The 20,213-nt window shown below is 43.2% G+C and overlaps 4 protein-coding genes, 1 non-coding gene and 1 pseudogene across 5 annotated transcripts; 2 read left to right on the top strand and 4 right to left on the bottom strand.

Moving 5' to 3' along the window:
- Positions 1 to 6,752: 6,752 nt before the first annotated feature.
- On the bottom strand, positions 6,753 to 7,237 carry LOC139077287 (histone H3.1). The gene has a single exon (XM_070584270.1). It carries the CDS (start codon positions 7,214 to 7,216, stop codon positions 6,806 to 6,808), a length of 411 nt encoding a protein of 136 aa, XP_070440371.1. The 5' UTR covers positions 7,217 to 7,237; the 3' UTR covers positions 6,753 to 6,805.
- A 1,065-nt stretch (positions 7,238 to 8,302) lies between these two features.
- LOC139077288 (histone H2A type 1-D) lies at positions 8,303 to 8,767 on the bottom strand. The gene has a single exon (XM_070584271.1). It carries the CDS (start codon positions 8,765 to 8,767, stop codon positions 8,375 to 8,377), a length of 393 nt encoding a protein of 130 aa, XP_070440372.1. The 3' UTR covers positions 8,303 to 8,374.
- A 399-nt stretch (positions 8,768 to 9,166) lies between these two features.
- LOC103541127 (histone H2B type 1-C/E/F/G/I-like) lies at positions 9,167 to 9,745 on the top strand. Its single transcript, XM_008507862.2, has one exon. It carries the CDS (start codon positions 9,167 to 9,169, stop codon positions 9,545 to 9,547), a length of 381 nt encoding a protein of 126 aa, XP_008506084.1. The 3' UTR covers positions 9,548 to 9,745.
- Positions 9,746 to 15,028: 5,283 nt separating this feature from the next.
- Positions 15,029 to 15,538, bottom strand: LOC103541129 (histone H4). Its single transcript, XM_070584273.1, has one exon. The coding sequence runs from the start codon at positions 15,396 to 15,398 to the stop codon at positions 15,087 to 15,089; it is 312 nt and encodes a 103-aa protein (XP_070440374.1). The 5' UTR covers positions 15,399 to 15,538; the 3' UTR covers positions 15,029 to 15,086.
- Positions 15,539 to 16,307: 769 nt separating this feature from the next.
- Positions 16,308 to 16,379, top strand: TRNAM-CAU (transfer RNA methionine (anticodon CAU)). The gene has a single exon. It is a non-coding gene; the product is annotated as a tRNA-Met (tRNA).
- Positions 16,380 to 18,731: 2,352 nt separating this feature from the next.
- Positions 18,732 to 19,195, bottom strand: LOC103541126 (adenosine 5'-monophosphoramidase HINT1 pseudogene; annotated as a pseudogene).
- Between the last annotated feature and the right edge of the window lie 1,018 nt (positions 19,196 to 20,213).

Below are 20,213 nucleotides of genomic sequence, written 5' to 3' on the forward strand. Positions count from 1 at the left end.
CCCACATCACCAAACTGAGACTTAACTCAGTTACAGTTTCTGCTCTCCCAGAAATGGAATCTTAAACCAGTCAATCAGGCATCAGCCTGATCAGCAGTAATTAGGTAATCTGCCTGACAGACCCCTGCCATCCCCTAAAGGAAAGTCACCTTGCAATAACCTATTCATTTCTTTGTCTAGTTTAACTTCCTTGTTCCTGCTCCCTTCTGCCGTTAAAGTTTTTCGTTTTGTACAGCTCCTTGGAGCTTCTTTCTAACTGCTAAATTGGATGCTGCCCAATTCATGAATTGTTGAATAAAGCCAATAAAATCTTTAAAATTTACTCAGTTCGAATTTTATTTTTCAACACGTGGAAGCCGTGTGTTTTGTATGGCTGAGACACAAAGATAAAGGGGCACCTGGACCCCAGAACCACCGTTTGGAAGAAAGAGCTGCCTGCTGATCTAGAGCACCCATTTGGAACCTCATACAAGCAGAGAATAAAACTGTGTTATGCCACTAAGATTTGGGGGTTTATCTTAACTCGTATACCCTCCACCAAGGCAGGATCTAGATTTCCATTTTCTAAAGGGAAATTTAGTCCCTTGATGCTGGATTAATCTTCAAGTCTAGACACTCCATCTGTAGAAGAAAGATAAGAACTCACGTATCATAGAGAAACAAAATAAAAGGTGGTTGAGTTTCTCTTTGAGAAGTAACCAGAGGAGAGGAAGCTATATGTGCCTCTGTCAGCAATAGAACCTCTATCCTCAGCCCAGTGATCATTCAAAGCTGAATGCAATGATAAGGACAAGACAGTTGGGGTCAATATATTGCCTCTTGGCCCTCAATTAGAAAAGCTCAAGGAGAAATAAAGACACGTGAGAATTCATGTTGCTCCCCAAAAGTGTCAGCATTATCTGGGCAAATCCTGAAGGTCTCCTATTCTTTCCTTGAACATCACTTACAAAAAAAGTGAAAGTAATTGATAGTCTACACACCATAATGAAAATCCCTGCGTTTGGACTAGTTTCACATAACATGAAGCGTTCAGAAGAGATGTGATCTCTCAATTCTATGCCAAGATCCAGCTGTGGCTCAAGATCAGCACTTGGGAACACATATCACCTTCATCACAAATAAATAATTTTTTATTGTAATTTAATTTTGTTTTATTTTGACAATTATGGGTTTGGCCATCAAATCATGAGCATTATGGAGGTTTTAATATAGAGTTCTGCTGGCAAGAGGATGAGCAGTTTTATTTGTACTTGAGAACTCATCCATAATTATCCAAAGAAAAGTCAGAAAATGTACTTCTAAAATATATAAGGCCTTTTTAGAAATAGTATGTTTGGATTCTCCTTCTTCTGAAAAGTAAAGTGATGATGGCGATTATTTGGAACCTCAAATCTCTTACTTTTTATTTTAAATAAATTATCACATAATTAAAACTCTTTCTTTAACTCTTGATGTCCTTGAATCAGGCTGGCACTCCTCCATGCTGACAAATAAAACTGGCAAGTAATAGGATATATTGGGGTATATGAGGAAGCCATTTTGTGTAAACCTAATTCGGCCTGACCTTGTCTTTCCCAAAGGGCCTGACTGTGGCCATTGAGCATGCATTGTATATCTGCTTTAGATATTCCCTATGGCAAGAACAAAGGCCCTTGAGATAAAGGTGCAACTTCCCTCCCCTTCCCAACGTTGGCATTTCTTTAAGGATTAAGCATCTTTCCGTAGGCTAGAAACTGATTGCTGTGCTCACCTGTGACCACCCAGCTCAAGACGATAGACTTGCCTCCTGCTACGCCCTCCGAGAGAGCAGACCCACTACCTGCTGTGTCCATCAAGCGCTGTGCCAACAGGGCAATCTTGTCACTGTTGTGGGAGGGACATTTCAATCATATGTGAAACGTCCTGTATGGGGGTATATAACTACTCTGTACACCTCACTTCTTTGGTGCCCTTTCTTCCTTCAGGAAGAAAGGCCCTGGGCCATGGTCCTCAGATTTCAGCTCAGAATAAACTCACCCAAATTTTCATTTATAGATTGGTTATGGATTATTTTCGTCGACAATGCAGTTAGCACTTATCTATTCCTGCTCTGCCTCTTGGTTCACCATCTGAACAGCTGTGCTCAGGAACCTGGAGCAATACTTTTGAAAAATATTAAAAATGTATAAGTCAATGCTGAGTTACCTAAAAACTCCAGCTTGAGAAAACAGGCGAGGAATCTGGTTTTATCTAGTTGATTATCAGACCTGTGGCCATCATCCCATGTATGCTCCCAACATAGGATCTGTGCAATCACTGTTTCTTCTCTCTGGAATGATCTTCTTACAGACGTATGAAGACCTCTCTCCCTTCCAGGCTTCATGCCTGACAACATAAAATAATCAATAAGCTTTCGATAGATAAGAGAAATAAGGTGAGTTTTACCTGAGCCAGGGTGATAATTATAATCCGGAAGGGCTTCCAGAGAAAGCATTCCAGAGAAGCATGGTTTTCAGTACAGTCTTAAATTTTTTTAGAGCAAAGAACATACATTAAACACACCCAGGATGCATTTTCATCAAAGTTTCAAAGAGGTATTCAGTTGCAAATTAACAGGTCAACATGACCCTGATGTCCGGAAAGGGACTAATCCAGGTGTGTGCAATAGGGTGTTACCAATAGGGCATAGGAGGGGAAGTATGCATCCTTATTTTAAGATAGTGCATTCTTCTTCTTCTTTCTTCTTCTTTTGGTGAGGAAGATTGGCCCTGAGCTAACATCTGTGCCAATCTTCCTCTATTTTGTACGTGCGACGCCACCACAGCATAGCTTTGATGAGTGGTTTATAAGTCTACACCCAAGATTGGAAACCACGAACCCCAGGCCACTGAAGTGGAGCATGTGAGCTTAACCACTACACTACCAGGCCTGCCCCAAGAGTGAATTCTTTACTTTAATCATTAAAGCAGATGTGCAATGTATGTTTAACAGGCCGTAAATCAGGCTTTTTAGTTCAAGCCGAATCAGTTTTGAACCCTAATAGTTACTCCATGTACCTCAATATGTGAAAATCTCTTGCCATGCCTCCTGCTCAATCTCATCTCAGTTGTGAAGTCTTCCCCACTCACCCCATTTAAAATTACAACTATCCACCACCTGGCAGTTCTAAATCCCTTTGGTCTGTTTTCTTAAGCTTCTTTACCTACCAAAATATTAGACTTATTTTCTGTCTCCCACAACCAGAATGTCAGTGAGCTCCACACAGAGAGAGAGGACTTTGCCCATGATATTCACTGCTCCATTTCCAGCACCGAGAACATTTTTGGGCACATAGTAATCACTCAAAAGGCTTTTGACGAATGTGATGCAGGCTCAGTGAGCCGAGGAGTCAAAAGAAAGATTTCTTGGACTCTTAAGGTCTGGCAGTAGTCCTCTTTTATTCAGAGAACAGCATGGAGTAGCATGGGGACAAGACCCATGGGCAGTGAAGAGCTGCAGGCATGGGGACAGGACCCATGGGCAGTAAGAGCTGCAGTGGGTTGAGGACAGAGCTAAATTTATAAGGCATAGGTATGTGAGTTATTTCTTTACAAGACAAAGGAAGGATACTGAAAAAAAATCGTTAAAATGGTAGCAGTGTAGGTGGGGTCTGGTTATTGGGTGGTCCTATAACTTTAGATAAGAAATCAGATCAGATTAAGTCAGGATGTGCTACGCTTCCCAGAGGGTGATATAGATCAGTATGCAGGATGCAGGCAGGGCAACTTGGACTTATCTCCCTGGGGCAGCCTTGATCTTCACCAAATGGATGGATGGATGAATGAAGTAAAATAAAAATATGTATGTAACACACAGTGTCCATCCATTCTCTAGCCCCAGAGATAAGGTCCATGACTGAATTATGCAAATGAGCCCCTGCACGAGGCAGTTCGCTTTACTATGCTTCAGTTTCCTTATCATTGTATTTGGGCTGATAATGGCCTGCAACTCACAGAGTTGCAGTGCGGATTAAATAAAATAATCTATTTAGGCACCAAATTACAGATTTTTGAACTAATGAAATTATGAATCTTTTACCACCTGGACTGTTCCCAAGGCAGGTGTAGTTCACGTCTGTATTTGGCAAATGATATAACAATGACAGAGTGCAACATGGAGCTGGCATCTGACAGTCAGAGGGCATGGATTCAGCCAGAAGAGCTGCTACTGACTGAGTGACCCAGTGAAATAAAGCTGGGTGGCTCACTGTCCCTGATACGAGGACCTCTTTCCCGGTCCCTGAAGACATTCCAATTTGCAATCCAAATAAATCTAGTTTGTTACCTGAGGATAAACATTTTGTTACCTGAGGGTAAACATTCTGCCTGTGGCCATCAAACTAGTAAATTGAAGTACCACAATACGGGATCAAGTTTAACCCCAAACTGACTTTTGTAGATTTTCTTTTTTGTCCCTAACTATAAAATGCTCCAATCAGCTTCTATTTTCAAGATCTGAAAAAACAAAACAGAAAGAAAACTGAGTCCTAATTTCTGTACTGGAGTACAATTGAGACTACCTAAAAATAAAGTGGAAATGGCTTAAATGAGAGACACACACAAAAACTCCTATGTTCCACTCCTCTCAAGGCCTTGCATCTCATTCAGAGCAAAAGCCAAATTTCTTATGGTGGCCTACAAGCCCCTACTTGATCTGGCCTCCATTTATTTCTCTGCCTTCGTCTTCTCCTCTTGTGCCCTGCTCATTCCACACAGCCACTCTGGCACCTCAGCACTCTCCCTTCTCTTTCCACAGCTTGCATCCTCTCCTTTCAAGTCTTTGCTAAAACATTATCTTCTTAGTTCCAGCTTCATTGGTCACCCTATCGAAATTTCAACTCCCCATAACACTCCTTATTCTTGCTTTTATTTTTCTCCTCACATCTAACATATTATATATGGTATTTACTTACCTAATGTATTGTCTGTCTATCCCAGACTCAAATATAAATTCCAGGAGAGCTTTTTGTCTGTTTCATTCTCTGAGTACATTCCCAATGCACAGAACAACATTTGTCACGTTGTAAACTCTCAACAAATATATGTGAGTAAATAAATCTTAAAATTCATCAGTGTTAAGAAATGTTTGTTGGGGAAGTAATCCTGGCAGCATAATTAGGTTTTAAAATAGCAGATGTATTAAAATATTGAGAGAAGAAATTATATGATTTCCTTTACAACAATCAAGGCAGTGAGGTGAAATATGTAGAGATAAAACAGATTTGGCCAGTAGTGACGATGTTGAGGCCGGGTGAGGGGTACATAAGGTTGATAAAACTATTATCCCTACTTCCATATATTCTGAAATGTCACTTAATAAAAGTTTTAAAAAACAATATTTGAAAAAAGATAAGTTGTTAAATAAATAAAAGCCATGGAGAAAGACCAGCTGAATACCCACATAAGACCTCGTGCTGTTCTGTACAGGAAAGGCCCAATGTGATGGCACAGAAGTATCCACGGGTTGTCTGCCAAGAGGTCCAGGATGGTCCTCCTTGTAGCATCCCTGACAAGCCGGTATTGTTAACCACTGAAAGCAGCTCCACTTCTCATCATAGACTCACAGCAGCTCTGTCCTCAGAAATTGCTACAGAAGCCAGGGGCTATTTGATTCATTGCAGTGAGATAAACAGTCAAGCAAGCCAGAAAGTCCTCTTTCAGGGACCAGTATATTCTCTCTGAAGGGAAACTACAAGGAAAGCCTGATTCCATTAGGTAATCCCTTGCTAAGCCTGGGGTCAAAAAAGAGCTAATGATAAGTTTAGAACTCACGTAGCATCTGGTCTTGGCCCGAGCTACCTGTTAAAAGCACCCAAGTTTTAATAATTACTATTGCCTATGCCCACTGCTACAGACTACAATTAAGTTGATACTGATTGGACCCCAAACAACAATATTTCTATGAAACCTCCAATTGACTGCAACGTGCAGTCAACAGTTGAGAACACTGATTTACAATGAAAGCAAACTGTCTCAGGTGCACCTTGCTACGTGCAACTGCTTTAGAAAATATTTAATTCTATTACATAAACAAATACTCAGTTTGCAAATGCTTACTCTTGGTGAGAGTTCAGACGGGCTGTTCTTGACGAAACCAAAGAACACCATTTTTTAAAATATGATTCTTAACTAGTGTTCTTGAGTCACCTGACTCAGCAGGCCCGGGTGGAGCCTGAAAATCTATTATAGCAAGTCCACAAGTGGTACTCAGGCTGCTAGTGGTAGACCACAGCGTGAATCCCAAGACTGTAGAAGCCATCATCAGGGCTCTGCCACCAATAAACTCTACAAATCCTGCTCCAGTAGTCTAGTATGTTATGTGAGAAATCAACTATCAGCAAAACAATGCTCTTACTGGTCACTGTGTAAACGCCTTAACATCACACAAGAAAGCCAAAACTGCTACACTCTTAACTTCTGTATTTACATCCCATTGCCAGAGCCAAAGTTCCTATCTTCAGACAACTTCTGCCCATGATCCACTCACTTACGGTGTACAAAGGTGGCAAGGCAGTAGAGCAGGCAAACATTAGGGAAGAACTAGACTTTGCAACTCCATGACACTCCTAGTAAACAAACCCAGCATGTTTACTCAGTAACTTGAGAGTAAACCTCCCCCTAAACTTGACTTGTTCAAAAAGTAACACTACTTCGAACAAGATCTCAAGAAACGTTTGAAACACAACCTGAAAAACGCCATACAGTAAGCCAATCACAGCTATTTTTGAGAAAAAATGGGTGGCTCTTAAAAGAGCCTTTTAGTTGGATTAGTCAGTGCTAGAACAGCATTATGCTCTTTCCCCACGGATGCGGCGCGCGAGCTGGATATCCTTGGGCATGATGGTGACGCGCTTGGCGTGGATGGCGCACAGGTTGGTGTCCTCAAACAGCCCCACCAGGTAGGCCTCGCACGCCTCCTGCAGCGCCATCACGGCCGAGCTCTGGAAGCGCAGGTCGGTCTTGAAGTCCTGCGCGATCTCGCGCACCAGGCGCTGGAAGGGCAGCTTGCGGATCAGCAGCTCGGTGGACTTCTGGTAGCGCCGGATCTCGCGCAGGGCCACCGTGCCGGGCCGGTAGCGGTGGGGCTTCTTCACGCCGCCCGTGGCCGGCGCGCTCTTGCGAGCCGCCTTGGTGGCCAGCTGCTTGCGGGGCGCCTTGCCACCGGTGGACTTACGAGCTGTCTGTTTAGTCCGAGCCATTTCAGATAAACGTGAAGGAACACACGTAAGCCTTAAGGGGGAAGACCTTATCTTTATATATCCTCAGAAACATTCTGATTGGCCTTAGCGCGTTTTCAAAAGTCCCGCGCAGTAAAACTATTGGCTGAACAGCCGACGAGGTGATTGGTTAATTACTACAGACTCTGATTGGGTGAACTACTCTACATTCCAATCCCCTCTCTTTTAAGGTCTGCAATTCAAAGGAGGTAATTTTCTAATGTTGTAGTCAGGGCATTACAAGTGTAGATAGGGAACCATCTGGGGGTCGTGCAAGATGCCACTTCTGATGCAGTAGATCTATGTAATGGGGCCTAAAATTTTGAGGACCACACTTCGAGGACACCTTTACTTGTATTTTGTTTTTTTCTCAGGCGGTTACTTTTTCTGAACTGAACCTCCAGTAGCCTGGACTGCCAATTCCTATCTCCACTTTGTGAAGTCTTTGACCTATACGGCAGGGTTCCTGGCTGGAGTGCCTGGGAAATCACAGGTAAAGCGCCCCGCCCGGAGATGACGGGCAAAGAACTCTGCGCAACAAATGTTGGTTGACTTCCTTATGGTATCCCAGATGGGGTTTTGCTTCAGTTCAGAAGTTGAAAAGCCCGCGTTGGTTTATCGATTTGTTACCAGTTCTATCGTTTTGCTGTTCAGTGAGTCTTAAGTGACTTTCCATGCTACCACCCCGACCCGCCTCTTGGCCGCAGAGTAAAATACTAGTTTCACTTGCAAGTTGAATAGTTCCTTATGTTTGGTTTTCCCCTTTTCTCTGAAGAAATACTTTACTTACTGAACACTGACGGACTTAGTCTATCTAAAGATTTTATGAACGTTCTTCTAACTTTCTTCCTTCTAACTATAATAAAACCTTTATTTATAATATTAAGCATTTTCTCGTAAAACTTCCGTTTCCCTAAACCACACTGAAGCACCATAGAGCCACAAATGACCACGATACCTATTAACTTGCCGTGAATGAGGTGTCATGGCTATGGACAGATAGTAACCACAACAAAACATAAGAGCATCGCTCAAAACCACGCAGTTACAAGCCTTTATATGAAAACATGGATGGCTCTGAAAAGAGCCTTTGGATGAAATAAGTGGTGGTAACTGCACAAATTGGTATTATCAGTTGATTCACTTCCCCTTGGCCTTATGGTGACTCTCGGTCTTCTTGGGCAGAAGCACGGCCTGGATGTTGGGCAGCACACCACCCTGCGCGATAGTCACTTTGCCCAGCAGCTTGTTGAGCTCCTCGTCGTTGCGGATGGCCAGCTGCAGGTGGCGCGGGATGATGCGCGTCTTCTTGTTGTCGCGGGCCGCGTTGCCCGCCAGCTCCAGGATCTCGGCCGTCAGGTACTCCAGCACCGCCGCCAGGTAAACGGGAGCACCGGCCCCCACCCGTTCGGAGTAGTTGCCCTTGCGGAGCAGGCGGTGCACTCGGCCCACGGGGAACTGCAGCCCGGCCCGAGAAGAGCGGGTCTTGGCCTTGGCACGAGCCTTACCTCCCTGCTTTCCGCGTCCAGACATACTGAAACACACAGAACAGAAAAAGAACCGCAAAAATTGTAGCTCACAAAGTGCAACAAGCTACACTATTATACGCTGCGCCGGTTTGGTAAAACAGCCTATGCGAGTGACCGAACACACATTCCAGCCAATCAAAAGGAAGGTCTAAAACAACGCCCCTTCTAATTTACATAGAGCGCGCAGAGTTGAAGGGTCAAATTAGCTAAGCTGGAGCTACCGGAAGAGCCAATGAGAGTTGGCGTAAAAAGAGCCTATCAGAAGTGAAGATAGTAAAATAACCAATCAGAAATCCTCACTTTTCGATCCCTAATTTGCATACACATCAAACAAATACTAGGGGTTTTGGCTAGCTAGGTATTTTGCTCGTATTAGTTTAGAAGTATTGGTTAGGTTTCTGTCATGCCTGAACCAGCGAAGTCCGCTCCGGTCCCGAAGAAGGGTTCTAAGAAAGCAGTGACCAAGGCGCAGAAAAAAGATGGCAAGAAGCGCAAGCGCAGCCGCAAGGAGAGCTACTCTGTCTACGTGTACAAGGTGCTGAAGCAGGTCCACCCCGACACCGGCATCTCGTCCAAGGCCATGGGCATCATGAACTCGTTCGTCAACGACATCTTCGAGCGCATCGCGGGCGAGGCGTCGCGCCTGGCGCATTACAACAAGCGCTCGACCATCACCTCCAGGGAGATCCAGACGGCCGTGCGCCTGCTGCTGCCCGGGGAGCTGGCAAAGCACGCCGTGTCCGAGGGCACCAAGGCTGTCACCAAGTACACCAGCTCCAAGTAAAGGTATCTGTAACAGCGCCAAGGATTCAAAAGGCTCTTTTAAGAGCCACCCACATTCTCTCAAAGATCTGTAACTCTCCAAACAGGTTGAAAATGGCTATAGCACTCAATGTAGTAGAAATTTATTAAAATTTTGGGACACGTTATTTTCTGTTACAATTTGTAAGGAACGCCTAGTAGTAAATCTGTATTCAGTTAACTACAGTGTGTTCAATTTGGCTCCTACGCTTAATTACTAAAGGAAGACGCATCCTAGGGTTCTGTTTTGATCTCTTTGATCTAGAGCTGTTTCCACCACGAGCGTGTTTTTTCCAGTTTTGGTTTCATTTTGTCATCCTGATTTCCCTTGATCGGAAGTAACCAGGGGAAAACACTGAGTCTTAAACAATTTTGAGTGCTCCTAAGTCTAAACAAAAGTGAGAAGATAAGAGCATTCTTGAAAAAATAAAACATTTTGGAGCTTGCTATGTTAGCTTGCAAATGGCTAGAGATGCCACTGAGAGAAACCACCTGTGCAGCCTGTGTTTCTAATCCACAGCACATCTCTGCCAGTCTGTCATACGCGCGTCCTTCCAAGTCCACTAATTTCACAGGAAACATCGTTCATGGATTATTTCACGTAGCTCATTATTACCTCTTGGCAAGGTCAGGAACTCTGTTTTATCATCCACTAGAATTTTCTACCCAGCTTAATATACAAGGGTGTAAGAGACACTACAAGCAACAAGATAACATGAGGGAGGAGGAAGCAAGTGAAAGTCTCCAGTGTTACTTCAACCACCTGTGATTCCTGCTGGGTAAAGATAGGAATCTGCCTCAATCTGTCAGCCTTTTCACTTTTCAGCCCTGAGAATTCCCAGCTCTTCCTAAACTTTCTCCTTTGTGTCCTAGAATGACGTTGTCCACAGCTGCTTCTTTATTTCCTAGGATTTTAAGAGAGAAGGGTTACAAGAAATCAACATTTGGGTGCCCCTCCTTAGCAACTTGCTGGTTTTATCCTGCAATCGCCTGTGAAATGGAATCTCCCATTTTACAGCTGAATGACCTGAGGAATTAAGGTTAAGTAACTAGCCTCTAACACACATAGATAAATAAAACTGGGATCTGAATCCCTGTCTGTCTAATTCAAAGGACTCTTTCCACACTATTTGTTAGATTTTTGCAAGCGAGAGGCTAGCTGCAATCACAGGAATGGGGAAATAGGGTGAAAGGAAAAATAGAGCATTGGAATCAAAGTAAAACTGGTCAGAAGATACACCTGTTCTTCAGGGCACAACAAAGTCCTTCCATCAGCCAGTTTCCTTTAAAATATATATATATAGTGAGACTTGGAACCTAAGGAACACTTGGCAGCAAGTTTACCTTTTCTGGGCACTGTGGTGTGTGGGGGAAACCATGGGTGTTGGCAGTGTAAACCTGAGTTCAAAAACTTCATTTTCTACTTATTAGCTACGTCTTTAATCTACAAATGCCTACATAGGAGATTGCTGTAAACATGAAATAAGTGACTCAATTTTGTAATGGGGCTTGTGAAGAAAATTCCTTAAACCCCATGTATAATTAAGACATTCATTTCTTGCTCTCCAAAGCTAATTTTATATAAATTTTAAGACAATGTTTTCATGAAAGAAAGAAACAAGCACGGTTTAAGGGGGAATCCCCCAGGACTTGACACAGTCCTGACTGCCTGTTTGAATGCTAAGTTTGGGCAAATTACTTAAACCCTCTGTGAGGATGTCCTTACCTCTAAAATGGGAATAGTAATTAGTTACTACCACATAGCATTGCTGGGGTGATCAATAAAAGAAGACAAGTAAAGCACTCAAGATGGTGCCTGCACAGAGAACATTCTCTAAAATTTAGCTGTGGCTACAGCCTCTGGTTGAAGTGACATAAGGAAAGTGTCCTGGGTGCCCACATTGGAATCTCAGAGTCCTGAGGCCTTGAACAAGGCAGTGGGCCAAAAAGCCTACTAGCATTTGACACCAGTTAGGGTTCCTTGTCTGGCAAATCCCTTTTAACAGTCTACACCCCTCTTTAGAACCATCTCTTTCCCCTGAACTGTTTTGAGGACAACCTAGTGCCTGTCAGACTTCCCTGCCTTTGCTTGCCAATTCAAGTAATATGTGGCGTATTTTCCAGGGACCTTCTGGTGCCTCCCTAGAACTGAGTACCTCATTTAATAGTCAGATGTGTTGGTTATAAGGAAGGAACCCTGGGAACTCACATAAGAGCTGATTATTAACTTTTTTTTCCCTTTTTTCTCCCCATGCCCCTTGCTCCCTTTGCCCAACCTCCCTATAGTATCTGGCCAGAATGAAGAGCCATCTTCAAAAAAGTAGCTACACTTTTAAAACTCAAAGAGAATCAAGAAATCGTTGTCTACAATCATTCCCAGACTAGGAAAAGCTAGGGCCACCCCCAAAGACTGACGTAGCATTGCCAACAATTTAGAAGACTATTATCAGTCTTATTTCATGAAAGAATTATCCTCTTATCACCTCGACGGTATTAAGGGTGGTAACTTTAAAATAAGAAATCTTTATGCTAAATAAATTTGGCCCTTTATACCAAAGAAATTGAATTAATTTTTAATATTAAGGAAAATTTACTACACTAAAATTTAATATTAAGGAAATGTTCTCATTTTGACACAGAATGGAGAAAACTTTGACACATACTAACACTATCCATAGATGAGCATTTGGGAACCACTGATTTGTTCAAATCCCTGCATTTCAAAATTGGAAAAAGTGTTTCTGAATCAGCTCAGCTAATCAGAGGAGGGTAGGAGTAAAGCAGATTTCTTGCCTATTTCCCCTATCCTATCTTAGGATAATATTTATTCTGCTTGTTCTGAGAATCACAGGAGGGAGGGAGAATTACAGAAGAAGGCACTTGTAAAATTCTAAGTTATGAATTCACATGTCATGAATATAGAGCAAACACTCATTTTTCTGACTTAGGGCTCAGTCCTTGAACTGCTTCTCTTCATCATCAACCCTCTTTCCTAAGAGATGTCATCCGATCTTGTGGCTTTTTTCGTCTCATGGTAGTTATACCATGACAACTCCCAATCAGATTTCCAGCCCAGACTTCTTCCCTAAACTGCAGACTCATATACCCAACGGCCTATTTCATATATTCCTCTTAGGTATATAACAAGCATCTCAAACGACGCACAGCCAATCCTAAACCTCTGATTCTCCCAAAACATCTTCCTCTCATAGTTTTCCCAGTTTTAGCAATTGGCATCTCTATCCCAGTTGTTGGGGCTAAAATCACTGAGATCATCCAAGAATTTTCTTTCTCTCATACTCTACATTCACTAGCTCAGGAAAAAACTGGAAACCCTAACTTCAAAATATATACAGAATCAAGGCACTTTTTACAGCTTCCTACACTAACACACTGGGCCAAGCCACTGTTATCACTCAGCTGCGTTCCCACTCCTGCCCTGGCCCCATCACAGTCTATTCTCCACCAGCACATCTGATCATTTTAAAATATAAATCAGATCATGTCTAGCCTCTGCCGAAAACCCTGCAAAGGCTCCTACCTCAGGCAGAGTAAAGTCAAAGTATTACACTGGCTTACAAGTCCACACAGGAAGTGCTCACTTCCGTTTGCCTCTCAGGCCTTATCTCCTTTTCCTCCACACAACCTCACCCCTCCTCTGCCACCATAACTCTTTGTTGCCTCCAGGCTTTCCTTCTTGGTCTTCCTTCTATTTGGAACTTCCCTTTCTCAATCGTTTTTCCCCAACCATCACTTTATCATAAGCCTTTCCTGACCATAACATTTCAAACATCACCTCCTTCCTCCACACTTGATGTCTTTCCCTACTTCAGTGATCCGCAGGGCACTTAGCACCGTGACACACTATCTGTTTTACCTAGTTTGTTTATCCCCACTCCAATAAAATATAAGCTCCACAAATACAGAAATGTTTTGTTCACTGTTATTCAATGCTCTAATTCTCAGAGCATAGAACAGTGCTGTTTGTTTGGTAAATTATCCTCATATAACTTTATCTCCTCAAACTGGTGCTTTAGCTCCGATAACATCTGGTTCTTTTCTTATTTAAGCACTAGAGTCCCTATCTTTTAGACGAGATTCAAAATGGCTCCCTTGATTTTCCCGAAGTCAAAGTATCACCGTACAGATTACCTGCTGACCATAGGGAGGGAAAACCTGATTTTACAATGGAATTAATCTCCCTAAACCAGTGATCAATCCATCATCTCGAATTTGGATAAGCCTGACCTCATGTGCCCCTGATGTGCAAATAGCCTATACATAGCATCTATAATCTGTTCCTTGACAACAAAATTAACATGATTTCAATCACGTCTATGGAAATAACTTCTACCTTGTAGGACATACAGGGTATAGAAGTCAAGTAAAATGACCCCATTTAGGAAACAAGCCAAACCAGAAGGACATTCTAAAGGTTAGGTCTCCAGCAAATCAATGTCCAAAACAAGAAGTGGGGCTGAGGAAAGAGGAGAAAACTGTTGTACCTAAAGAGACCTCAGGCAACCAAAGGCGTGCTGGCATCTTCCTCTGAGCAAATCTGAACTCTTAAGATATTTGGGGCATAAAATAGGGATTTTTTTAAATGTGAACTAACTGATAGATATGAGGGAATTTTGTTTTCGTTGTCTGATTATGTAACTTTTTTTATAGTGCATACCTAATAATTTGGGGTGAAATATCCTGATGCCTCTATGTATACTTTAAAAAAAAAAACGCTATCACGTCCACTTGACAAATTTAGGTGACATTTATATATCATTGATCATTAAGTAACATCCTAAGTTTCCATAATAGGATGTCAGAAATATATTAGCCTCTATGCTGAACACTTGCCAGCTCTCCCCAAGTGTGTATTTTAATTTTTCCCCAAATGTGTTTTCCTCTACAACAAAGGCTGATTCGCCAAGGAAACACAGCAGCGCGCGGCCACCCGGGTCCAGGAGCTCGCGCTCCTGCCTAGGGCAACGCGCCCTTCCGCCCACAGAGTCGCTTTGTTCCGGGGCGCCCCTTACCGCCGCCGGCGCGCGGGCTTTCTTTGTTCTTCGCCCTCTCCGCCATTTTGCGCAGGGGACGCGGGAGGGCAGGATCGCCCCGCTACCTCCGGGCAGTTAAATGCGACTTCTCCGTAGAACTCAAAAACCACGCACACACGACTTAAGTACTGGAGCACTAAGCAAGCAGCTTCTTGGAGAAGTGAACAATGCTACGCGACATTCACCGGCAAAAGAAACAGTAATCCAAAAATCTTTACACTTGAACACTAAGTAAGGCAACAACGTACGTAAGCTTAATGCCATAAAATACCCCATTTTCAAATAGGTGGTCTTAAAGCTACAGCTGTCTTAGAACGGGACGAGTTTTAAACGCAACCAAGCTACGCACTTAGTAGCTAGAAACATCAAAACATTCCAATAAAAATGCTAGGCTCTTTTATGGAAATACGTGGGCGGCCCTGAAAAGGGCCTTTGATTAGATGTAGTAACTAGTTGAAGACAGACAACTTAACCACCGAAGCCGTAAAGAGTGCGACCCTGGCGTTTGAGCGCGTAAACCACGTCCATGGCAGTAACGGTCTTGCGCTTGGCGTGCTCGGTGTAGGTGACCGCGTCTCGGATCACGTTTTCCAGGAACACTTTGAGCACCCCGCGGGTCTCCTCGTAGATAAGGCCAGAAATGCGCTTAACGCCGCCACGGCGGGCCAGACGCCTGATGGCCGGCTTGGTGATGCCCTGGATGTTATCCCGCAAGACCTTCCGGTGGCGCTTAGCACCCCCTTTTCCCAGTCCTTTTCCGCCTTTGCCGCGACCAGACATGATAACGCCGCTCAGAGCAACTCCAAAACAGCGACAGAAAAACCTAGGCAATTTCCTTATATGTGCGGATTGCGGACCTAATTGAAGACTGAAGGCGCGCAGGCGGGAAGGTCCGCTCAGCCTGCCGGCCCCGCCCCTCGCAGCCCACTTTGGAATGACGTCACTGCTTACTCGGTTACCCGGCCGCCGAGGGGGCCTTCTGCGGAAGCGTCTCCGGCACGGTCTGCGTCCCCAATTGGGAATTTTCGGATCTTTTTTTACAACTGCGTCAGACTAAAGAAATTCACATTTTTGACTGGTTATCTTTTGCTGCTTGGGATGCGTTCGGACGATTGCACAAGAGCCTTGTCCCACATGCCCAGAACTGCAGCAATCTTCGTTGGAATGCAGAGTGCTGCTTTGCTGCCCCCTTTAGTGTTTCTGGCATTTCTGTTCCCTGCGGCAAAGCCCCTCCGAAGCGAAAGCCACCTGCGGAGGAGTTTAAAAATTGCGAGACATCACCGTCTCTATCTCCAACCGAAAGAAATCTGACTAAAAGAGTTTTCTTCCCGAAGGCGAATACGTGGTTCGTGATTCCGTGGCACAATTCTCGCCTGCCGCGCGGAAGCCCGGGTTCCTTTCCTGGTTTGTTTTCTTTCCCTGTTTATTAAAACCTGTGATTCTCGTTTGACTGTCTAGCCACCCCCCCACCTCTGCGCCCAGTAACAATGTGTTAATGTTTGCTTCTCTACTCCCAGTTTTGTTTTCTCCTTGTTTCTGGTAGCGACATTATCCTAAAGAGAACTGGCAACTTTTGGTAGCCAAGATATTGAAATAAATAGGCGACCTTCCGCAGACTTCCTAAAAGCTAGTGAGTAAATCGCCTCTGAGTACAGTTAACAATGTTGTTATAAGAATGCTTCAGCGAGAAGCAGAGTGGCGCAGCGGAAGCGTGCTGGGCCCATAACCCAGAGGTCGATGGATCGAAACCATCCTCTGCTATGGTGTCTTCTTTTCCTCTTCAGTTAAAATTCTGTAGCTTAGTGTCACAATAAGGAAACAAAATGAAATGGAGCCCTTCTTTAAGAAAAAATTCTGAAATTAAAATTATTTCCTGAAAATAAACGTGAAATTACGTCCTCTACAGGTAAGAATGTCGTTCATGGATACTCAGTTGTCACTAACTAATATGTCCTCTCATAGTAAACCAGGTTTCTTCTAGTTGCCAAAGTGACCGATCTATTGTTGCCACCAGTTATCATGACAGTTCTTATTGCGCCATGAAGCCGGGAAAAAGCTGAAATACGCTGAGTGCAGGGGTGAGGGTAGGGGTGGAAGCTGAGGTATGGAGTTTTATTTCCTTCTCTACATAATTCAGAAAGCACTACTTGTTAGGTCGTTGTGGCCATGTGATAAGGCGATCGACTAGATATCCTCTTGGCCATCCTGGTACAGATTCTTTCAACTACCAGAGTCTTAATCTTTGGAGTAAATAAGTAACAGTTTAAGGCAGAGTGCAGTTTTGGTGGCCACGATTGAACTCTGACCTGAGAAAACCGCTTCTGCAGTCGCTACTGGTAAATGTGTCTCTATCCTCTACCTTCCTTTACAGTCTGTAACAGAACTATTCTCTGTGCTTATTTTTTAAAGTATATGTGTGGACTGTTTTATATTTCTTTCCTTCAGAATGGATTCCTATTAAGGGATTTATGTCAGATCCTGTGCTGGGTGCTAAGAAAAGGCGTTAAGTAGCCTACAGTCTAGACATGCTTTTAAACAAGAATACATGTAAGTACGCATAGCACAATTAAGATATTTCTTTAAAAAAGATTATACACTAAATGCAGTGGGAGCAAGTAGAAATGATGGTTGTTTCTGGTGGCCCCATGGCCACCCACTAGTTGGGTGATTCACTGAAAGAACTCACCTGATTCAACATATTCTCAAGGTTAAGATTTATCACAGCAAAGGAAAAAGTGCAGACACAGCAGGAAAAAGATATACAAAAGGAAAGACTAGAGAGGGCTTTCTTGTCCTCCAAAGTCCATTTGAGAAATGGAGCCCAAAGTTTGTAAAGGGAGCTGGTTACATACCTACCATGTGACCAGCCATGGAGTGGACTCTAAATCAGACACCAGGTACTTAACATGAATCTTCATGTTTACTTTAAATATGTGATCACCTGCTTCATAATGACCCTCTACTTCAGGTAGAGAACATCATCATTACCCAGCAACTACGTGAACATTCTAGTATTTTAATTCTCAGAGTATGACGAAGGGTCATCACCATGGCTAGAGAGATACGTGAAAACTGAGGGAAATCGATTTCCTCCGTTAACTTTTTGCCCTGGCAGTGGCCTGATTCAGAAAAGGTGGTAGATTTTGAGTCAAACTTGAATGAGTAAGAGTTTGCCAGGAAGTCCAAAAGAAGAGGATTCTAGGCAGAAGAAACACAAGGAGGCATAATCATTAAGGATTTCTTGAGAACTACAGAAAATTCAATGTGATAGAATATGGAGGTGACGGAGATGGTAGAAGGGGGATTTGGAGAGGAAAAAAAGGGGCTGTGTCCTGATCACCTCCTATTCACCCTGTTGGCGAAGAAGGGATCCTCTGCCTGAATAATATGAGATGGCCGAACACATGACACTCAACACTGGACAAATGAGGTTGGTAGCAGGTTACTAGTCACATATACCCGCTACCTGGAAGAGGAGGACACTGCATGCCATGTGGAGCCACACAGGGGTTAGATTCCCAAGCAGAGTGAACCAGCAGGGACAGTGGGAGGTAAGCTTTGTAGTAACCAGAGGGTGGGGTGACCCCTGGTTCCCTTCAGAAAATGTGATTGTCTTATTTTAATAGTTTCAGGGGCTAACAGTGAGGTGAAACCCATTAGGTTGAGGAGCCAGCGGGAGGCACCTGGTCTGGCTGATAGAGGAGCTGGCCTGGTGGAAGGAGTATCTGCTGAGAGCAGGTGAACTCACAGTTAGGCCTTTTGGGGGCCTTGTGAGGCTCAAAGATGTCCAGGGAGCACTTAAAATTTTAGGTCTTACAATACAGGCTGGAGTTGTGGCAGAAGAGATAGGGAAAGGGCCGGTCATAAGGAAGGGAGTATTTGATACAAACAAGTTTAGATTTTGTTTTTCTATGGGCAGTAGGAAACCATGACCAATTTTGATCAAAGGAGTAATATGATCAAATTCTCTCATTAGAAAAAAGTCTCTGGAGTTTTCAAGTTTGTAGTCTGGTCCTTGATTCTTTTTTAGTTTTTGTTTGTTTTCACGGTAAACCATGCAACAAATGTCTTTTATAATGTATTTTTTAAAAACATTATTTCTTCAATCTCTCCATATACAGGCAAAAATAAGTGTACTACTTGACATATTGAAACTTGCCCACTTGATCATTGCCTAGAAAAGAGAAAATTATCCCTAAAGCTTGCTAAACCAGGAGGCCAATTCATCTGCCCGCCTCCAAGAACATGGAGATGAATGTGACAGATTGTCTCCCATCTGAACCCTCATTCACTGCTCTTCATAACCCTTCCTCAGGCCCAGATCAGCAGCACATTTCTTGTCAACAATCATTAAATGTCCACGGCTTTCCTCATCATCTGCTACGGATATCTGGGATACACGTTTACTTGCGTATCACCAGAAAATATGTTGGTATTTGAGGGGAAATGTCATGGAAATGAGACATCAGTCATCCTCAAAAATGATTTTGGCTGGATTTCCTTGCCAATGATCTTCTCAAAGATGGTGGTTTCTCCGCCAAATCAGATGCTTCAGTCTTGGCTATCTCCTCTGCCATCTCCTCCTTCCACTTCCCTCCTGTGCTTCCTGAGAAGGAGGGAGGAACCAAATGAGTGGACAGAGCTTGATTGGTTTATTTTTCAGCAAGTCATTTCTCTTCTAAGATGGGAGAGAGGAGATGGGGGGTTTAGAATATACTTTTTTTCACCTCAATATATATATTCACTATATATATATATTCATCATGTATATATAAATATATATATCACCTTAATTTGACCACTCCATATTGGTCAGCTCCACTCCATGTTTAATGCACAACTTAAACTTAACATGTCCAAACAGCACTTCTGATCCTAACTCACACTCACACTGCACCCCAAAATGCTGCTCCTATGGTGGTCCCCATCTCGGTAAATGGAAACTTTGTTGTTGTAGCAAAAAATCTTGGAGATATACATGACTTGTCTGTTTCTCTCACATCCTCACTTCAATCAGCAAATCTTTCAGAACGTATCCAGAATTTAACCACTTCCACCGACACTACCCATGATGCTTTAGCCACCGTCTTCCTGCTTCCCGGAAGAGAGAAAGAGAGAGAAGAAAAAGTCCACATTCAGATTTTTGCAGGATAGAAGAATCTTTTTGCTAATAATCTCCACATTAAAGATGATTGCAAAATTCAAAAAAAAATGTATTTGAGAAATTCAGCCCATTTTTATTAAACTGCTACTATTTGCCAGATGTTATTCTGTGACCAGGGAAAGAAAGACTATGTAAAAGGCCTCATTCTGTGCTCCAGAAGCTGCTAATTTACTAGTCAAGAAAAGCCAAGACCTTTCATAAGTGAGCCAGGAGGGCCAACGCGCCCAGTGAGTGTAGGATTTAAGAAAATCAAGGAAACGCCTCATGTGTGGACTGCTGACATTATCTTCAAACAAGGTGCCTGAGGTCACACAGATTCACTGACAAGCCTGAAAGAAGCAATCCAAAATATAACTTTAGATCTGTATCACGTTATTAGGCCAAGCACTTTACAGAACATTATAAATTCTATAAACACCTCGTCCATAGAA

This window comes from Equus przewalskii, chromosome 19 (genome assembly GCF_037783145.1).
Source record: "Equus przewalskii isolate Varuska chromosome 19, EquPr2, whole genome shotgun sequence".
Classification (NCBI taxonomy): Eukaryota; Metazoa; Chordata; class Mammalia; order Perissodactyla; family Equidae; genus Equus; species Equus przewalskii.

Excerpts from the sequence above, each read along its gene's own strand:
- LOC139077287 (XM_070584270.1), bottom strand. The coding sequence starts at position 7,216 with ATGGCTCGGACTAAACAGACAGCTCGTAAGTCCACCGGTGGCAAGGCG.
- LOC103541129 (XM_070584273.1), bottom strand. The coding sequence starts at position 15,398 with ATGTCTGGTCGCGGCAAAGGCGGAAAAGGACTGGGAAAAGGGGGTGCT.
- LOC139077288 (XM_070584271.1), bottom strand. The coding sequence starts at position 8,767 with ATGTCTGGACGCGGAAAGCAGGGAGGTAAGGCTCGTGCCAAGGCCAAG.
- LOC103541127 (XM_008507862.2), top strand. The coding sequence starts at position 9,167 with ATGCCTGAACCAGCGAAGTCCGCTCCGGTCCCGAAGAAGGGTTCTAAG.